The 7,500-nt window shown below is 42.7% G+C and overlaps 1 protein-coding gene across 1 annotated transcript in view; it reads right to left on the reverse strand.

Annotated features, from left to right (window-relative positions):
• Positions 1-7,500, reverse strand: part of CFAP54 (cilia and flagella associated protein 54) — a 616,124-nt gene that overhangs the window by 395,869 nt on the left and 212,755 nt on the right. The window contains exons 23-24 of the mRNA XM_082253561.1: positions 6,365-6,550; positions 3,544-3,683 (exon numbers count right to left, since the gene is read on the reverse strand). Coding sequence (XP_082109687.1) covers positions 3,544-3,683; positions 6,365-6,550 — 326 coding nt within the window. The remainder of the gene's footprint in view (positions 1-3,543; positions 3,684-6,364; positions 6,551-7,500) is intronic.

A 7,500-nucleotide genomic window follows, 5' to 3' on the forward strand; every position in this document is an offset into this window, starting at 1 on the left:
GATCTAATACAGCCAGGAGTCTTTTTGGCAAAGATGCAACAAGTCTTTTACACCTGGATTTGGGGATCCTCTGCCATTCCTCCTTGCAGATCCTCTCCAGTTCTGTCAGGTTGGATGGTAAACGTTGGTGGACAGCCATTTTTAGGTCTCTCCAGAGATGCTCAATTGGGTTTAAGTCAGGGCTCTGGCTGGGCCATTCAAGAACAGTCACGGAGTTGTTGTGAAGCCACTCCTTCGTTATTTTAGCTGTGTGCTTAGGGTCATTGTCTTGTTGGAAGGTAAACCTTCGGCCCAGTCTGAGGTCCAGAGCACTCTGGAGAAGGTTATTGTCCAGGATATCCCTGTACTTGGCCGCATTCATCTTTCCCTCGATTGCAACCAGTCGTCCTGTCCCTGCAGCTGAAAAACACCCCCACAGCATGATGCTGCCACCACCATGCCTCACTGTTGGGACTGTATTGGACAGGTGATGAGCAGTGCCTGGTTTTCTCCACACATACCGCTTAGAATTAGGGCCAAAAAGTTCTATTTTGGTCTCATCAGACCAGAGAATCTTATTTCTCACCATCTTGGAGTCCTTCAGGTGTTTTTTAGCAAACTCCATGCGGGCTTTCATGTGTCTTACACTGAGGAGAGGCTTCCGTCGGGCCACTCTGCCATAAAGCCCCGACTGGTGGAGGGCTGCAGTGATGGTTGACTTTCTACAACTTTCTCCCATCTCCTGACTGCATCTCTGGAGCTCAGCCACAGTGATCTTTGGGTTCTTCTTTACCTCTCTCACCAAGGCTCTTCTCCCCCGATAGCTCAGTTTGGCCGGACGGCCAGCTCTAGGAAGGGTTCTGGTGGTCCCAAACGTCTTCCATTTGAGGATTATGGAGGCCACTGTGCTCTTAGGAACCTTAAGTGCAGCAGAAATCTTTTTGTAACCTTGGCCAGATCTGTGCCTTGTCACAATTCTGTCTCTGAGCTCTTCAGGCAGTTCCTTTGACCTCATGATTCTCATTTGCTCTGACATGCATTGTGATCTGGAAGGTCTTATATAGACAGGTGTGTGGCTTTCCTAATCAAGTCCAATCAGTATAATCAAACACAGCTGGACTCAAATGAAGGTGTAGAACTATCTCAAGGATGATCAGAAGAAATGGAAAGCACCTGAGTTAAATATATGAGTGTCACAGCAAAGGGTCTGAATACTTAGGACCATGTGATATTTCAGTTTTTCTTTTTTAATAAATCTGCAACAATGTCAACAATTCTGTGTTTTTCTGTCAGTATGGGGTGCTATGTGTACATTCATGAGGGAGAAGAATGAACTTAAATGATTTTAGCAAATGGCTGCAATATAACAAAGAGTGAAAATTTTAAGGGGGTCTGAATACTTTCCGTACCCACTGTATATATATATATTAACATATAAAAACATATAATATACAGTATCTCACATAAGTGAGTACATCCCTCACATTTTTATTATATCTTTTCATGTGACAACAATGAAGAAATTACACTTTGCTGCAATGGAAAGTAGTGAGTGTACAGCTTATATAACAGTGTCAATTTGCTGTCCCCTCAAAATAACTCAACACACAGCCATTAATGTCTAATCCACTGGCAACAAAAGCGAGTACGCCTCTAAGTCAAAATGTCCAAATTGGGCACAAAGTGTCAATATTTTGTGTGGCCACCATTAGTTTCCAGCATTGCCTTAAGCCTCTTGGAGTTCACCAGAGCTTCACAGGTTGCCACTGGAGTCCTCTTCCACTCCTCCACGATGACTTCACAGAGCAGGTGGATGTAAGAGACCTTGCGCTCCTCTACCTTCCCTTTGAGGATACCCCACAGATGCTCAATAGGGTTTAGGTCTGGAGACATGCTTGACCAGTCCACCACCTTTGCCCTCAGCTTCTTTAGCAAGGCAGTGGTCGTCTTGGAGGTGTGTTTGGGGTCGTTATGTTGGAATATTGCCCTGCGGCCCAGTCTCTGAAGGGAGGGGATCATGCTCTGCTTTAGTATGTCACAGTACATGTTGACATTCATGGTTCCCTCAACGAACTGTAGCTCCCCAATGCCAGCAGCACTCATGCAGCCCCAGTCCATGATACTCCCACCACCATGTTTGACTGTAGGCAAGACACACTTGTCTTTGTACTCCTCACCTGGTTTCTGCCACACACGCTTGACACCATCTGAACCAATTAAGTTTATCTTGGTCTCATTAGACCCCAGGACATGGTTCCAGTAATCCATGCCCTTAGTCTGCTTGTCTTCAGGAAACTGTCCCTGGGCTTACTTGTGCATCATCTTTAGAAGAGGCTTCCTTCTGGGACGACAGCCATGCAGACCAATTTGATGCAGTGTGCGGCGTATGGTCTGAGCACTGACAGGCTGACCCCCCCCACCCCTTTAACCTCTGCAGCAAAGCTGGCAGCACTCATATGTCTATTTCCCAAAGACAACCTCTGGATATGACGCTGGGCACGTGCACTTAACTTCTTTGGTCGACCATGGTGAGGCCTGTTCTAAATTCTGGTTCTGTTAAACCACTGAATGGTCTAGGCCACCATGCTGCAGCTCAGTTTCAGGGTCTTGGCAATCTTCTTATAGCCTAGGCCATCTTTATGTAGAGCAACAATTCTTTTTTTTAAGATCCTCAGAGAGTTCTTTGCCATGAGGTGCCATGTTGAGCTCTCAGTGACCAGGTATGAGAGAGTAAGAGCGATGACACCAAATTTAACACACCTGCTCCCCGTTCACACCTGAGACCTTGTAACACTAACGAGTCACATGACACGGGGAGGGAAAATGGCTAATTGGGCCCAATTTGGACATTTTTACCTAGGGGTGTACTCACTTTTGTTTCCAGCAGTTTAGACATTAATGGCTGTGTGTTGAGTTAGTTTGAGGGGACAGAAAAAATACACTGTTATACAAGCTGTACACTCACTACTTTACATTGTAGCAAAGTGTCATTTCTTCAGTGTTGTCACATGAAAAGATATAATAAAATATTTACAAAAATGCGAGGGGTGTACTCATTTTTGTGAGATACTGTATATATATTATATACTGTATTTGAGGTGGGGGTCTCCTCTGAGAATGCCCATGTACTCAGTTGTGATAATTTACCACTGCTCAATAAACAGGCACCAGAGGGTTTCAGTGATTTTCTCATACTGTAATCTCACTATGTCTCAGGAGATTACAGGCAGTCCATTCACTTTTACACGGATCTCAGCCGTTTTCAGAGGAAAAACTTCTCATATGTTCCCTGCTTCATAAACAGGGTGCCAGATGAGATATTTTTCCACTGAGAACTGCCGAGAAGTGAACTGAGAGAAAATCCTCTGTTTCTCAAACGTACACATAAATTCTTTACTGCACCATTTAATTGTTTAGACAGTAGCACTTGCAACCTATTGCAAACAATTTTTTTTTTTTACTTGGGGGAGGGTTCCTATAACCTGAGGGCCTTTCATGATTTAACATTAGATGGCAGTAAATAACAAGAATAGATCTACAGATACATTTATTGTAGCTTCTTACCTTGTCTGATGTATATAACCTTCACTGTTTTTTGATATAGCCAGATCAGTAGACGTAGGAACTGGTGACAAAACAAAGTAGTTCCATAGCACGGAGCATGCCCTTTTAGCTACTTTATAGTTGCCAACATGATACGCATTCTGTACAAATAAAAATAATATTTCATTTCCAAGAACAGATTGGAACTGTATGAAAACCCACACTCGTCTACACAATTAAACAGCCAGACACGTCTAGGACATTTCTAGAAATAGGATTCTGTTAACATTCAATCCCAAGCTGAAAAAGCTGACATGTTTCATAACAGAATTGTTTATGTGGCATATTAGGAATCACAACTAATCTCTCCCAACTTGTCAGTGCTTTGTAGCAGTCTTTTGCAGCATTTTGGCAGGCGTGTAATCTATTGCAACATGTCATTGACTTTTTTACATGTGCTGTTGGCATCTACTAGTCTCTTACAACCCTCTTTGTTCACTTATAGTATTTCACAAAAATACTATATGACTGGTTATGACTAAAGCCCACCCGGGCTGAAACACATCAACATTTCTATGTGGGAGGATGCAACCTCTGTCGGAATGTAATAAAGAAGATATAAAGAGCCATTACACGGTGATGCCATCTGGCTTGTAACATATTCTTCTAGACCCAAGGTTTTCACCAACTGCCTGAAATCTACATGGGACTAAGTTATAAAGATAATTTGATCAATTAAAGCTCAGAAATGTTAACTGGAAATACCATAAAAACACACACCGATATGTGATAAAGATAATGCAACCATGTTTCTACTTTTTGACCTGCACAAAACTTCTGACCTTCAAAGTTCAGAAACACATAAAGACAAGGCTTTTTTTCATATAGGGTCTATTGATACTGGCTGCTGGGGGATCTATTGTCACAAGTGGGGATCTGTTTTTGTGTGAGGGTCTGTTGTTGCTGCTGGGGGGTCTGTTGTTACTGGGGGTCTTATGTTGGTATAGGGATCTATTGTTGCGGGGAGGTCAATTGATGCCGGCTGCTGGGAGATCTGTTGTTGTTGTGATATTTTCTTATGAGTGGTCCACCGTTGCTGTTTGGATGGGTCTATTGTTGTGTGGGGGAAGTATTGTTGCTGGTGTGGGGTCTATTGTTGCTGCGGGGGACCTATTGTTGCTGGGTGGGGTTCATTGTTGCTGGGAGAGACTATTGTTGTGTGGGGGTAAATTGTTGCTGGCTTCAGGGGATCTATTTGACTGCTTTTCTTGTAATCATTAACAAATGTTATACACATTATTTAGCAAAACAAAATGATATTTGGTTCTGTATTCTCTGAAAGAGGTGGTACTGGGAGTTGGGTATGTGGTGGAAGATGGTGCTCAGAGGAGGGCAGGGGGCGGAGACAAGGGGGAGGGTTTAAAAGGGGGGGTTCCTGAACCTATTCTCTAAAAAAATATATATATATGTGCTCTATCAAAAGGCCTTTACAGCAAGATGTCTAAGAGCAATAAAATAAAGGTAACCAAAAAGGCTGTCACATATAAACATATTCATGATGTTCATTTTCTCATTTTCCAAACTGTGACCCATGGGCTGATAGTGGCCCTTTGCATGCTTTTATCCAGCCCTCGAGGCACTATTTCTTCCATTGACACCAACAAGGGGGGCACCATTTCTTCCACTGACACCAACAGTGGGAAACCATTCCTCTCACAGACACTAACAATGGGGCATTTTTCCTTCCACAGACACCAATAATGGGACACTGACACAAGCAATATTGAATAAATCTTCCCATTGATATAAACAATTAGGCACAATTCCTCCCACTAATACCAATGATGGGGCACTGATTCTCCTTCTGCTGGCTACAGGCACTATGTAATTATTGTACTCCCACTGAAACTGGGGTGTGTTTTACTTCCACTGGCCACTCTGGCCCCCCTAAATTCTGAAGGACAGTAAACAGGCCCTTTGTTTAGGAAGTTTGGAGACCTGTGGTTTAGACCAATATCTGGACTCCATGGAAACTCATGATGCCTTTTTAATTGTCACTAGACCCACTTGTCAAAACCACCAGGAAGAAGTCCTAACATGCTAAGTGAGAGAGAGCAAAGACATTCCCATCTGAACGCTGTAAATTAATTCCACACTTAAAAGTGTGTCTAAGCAAGGGTTAGAACCGCTGTAAAGTTTTCATTTCTGTCTTTGTTCCCCCAGGGTCCGGTGACCAATGCCAGCAGAACAAAAAGTATTAGTGCATCCATAATGTTATGAGTGTCAATAGAACAAGGGGTGAGGGGAAAACTTCTATCTAAGGCACATTTTCCAGGACTGATGCCTTAGAGTGGAATCCCCCTCACATTGAAGAGATTTCAGTTTACTTACTGTAGTGCAGGGGTCTTCAAACTTTGGCCCTCCAGTTGTTCAGGAACTACGATTCCCATCATGCCTGGTCATGTCTGTGAATGTCAGAGTTTTCCAATGCCTCATGGGATGTGTAGTTCCGCAACAGCTGGAGGGCCGTAGTTTGAGGATCCCTGCTGTAGTGGGACACACTTATTTCCTACATCAGCTATACAGCTTTCTAAACTCCTCTATATGTCCAGCTTCTTGTTAGTCAATGAATCAGTGTCATCATTTCTATCCAATTAGAAGGGAGGTGATGTAGGAAGCAGTTGAGCTGAACTGGAAGTAGTAGAGTGATCTTCCTGTCTGAGCAGTTTGGCAAATGTGGGAAGTCATAAGACCAGTTGAACAACATTTGAATACCTGTATTTCAACCATGTATTCAGTTGTATGTATGTTTTCATATCTAATCTATACTATTGAAACTTACCTGTGCTAGGTAGGCCCATGTGGCAGGCACTGACAGAGGTGGAAAGGCAAGAATTGGTTTAGTGGTTTCTCCAACTGAATCCCCAATGAGACGTCCATCTCCTGAATACGCTGCTACAGCAAAGATGTACCTCTCATTTTTTTTCAGGCCCCTGGCCTCCAATAAGTTATTGCCATTTGCTGGAACCTGTGATGAGATTTACAAAGATTAGGAATAAGAAGTATAAGAAGCTGGGCTAGGTAGCACGCACAAGTTCCCCCATAGTAAGCGGCTTGCTATAGAGGCACTAGGAAGGAGGGAGGGGCCCAGAGCGCCGGTGGGGGACTTGAGAAGAGGAGGATTGGGGCCACTCTGTGCAAAACCATTGCACAGAGCAGGTAAGTACACATGTTTATCAATTTTTTTAATATGGCTTTGTAAACACTTTAAAGCTGAACTCTGGGATAAGCAAATATTGTCATAAGTCATCTGTATTCTTACTTGAATCTTGGTGTGCTTTGTATATTTCTTCCAGGTCTGTGATGTAATCCAGTGTGAAACATTGTCTCCATGCAGGAGCTTCCTGTAATAAAGAACAGTCACAGCTGCTCCTTTTCCTCATGCAGGTTGACTGGTCTTGTGTCCGCCCCTCTATAGTTTTCTGAGGCAGCCTGTTGTGATTGGACCTACTGGGTCCCTCCTACAGCTTTCCTCTCTGCATAGGCTATTTGCAGCACACTGATGAGGTCCCTGCTACTTTTAAACTATATTAACTGGGTTTGCAAAGGCATTTGGGGAACACAAAACTGATGTGTATCCTTTGTTGTTATTGATGAAAATATTTCAATTACATTTTTTTACCTGGAGTTCAGTTTTAAGAGCAGGTGAATTTTTCAGGTACATGCGTTACTGTTTTTAAAATCTGCCCCTATTTATCTGTCAGCCAGTGCATTCTGCATTTACAAAAATATTACCACCTTAATGAATGCAAATGCCTAAAAATGCATTTTGCCATGTTCCTTTTTTGTTAGTACATTAAAACAATGAAAAATCTCTATTCCTGAATGTAACTCCTCCACTTTGTAAAATGCTAAGGTAAATAAGGTGTCAAAAAATGTTTTTACTATAGACACACATGAATTAATTTATCTTTACTG

This window comes from Pelophylax lessonae (assembly GCF_965119305.1).
Source record: "Pelophylax lessonae genome assembly, chromosome: 4".
Lineage (NCBI taxonomy): Eukaryota > Metazoa > Chordata > Amphibia > Anura > Ranidae > Pelophylax > Pelophylax lessonae.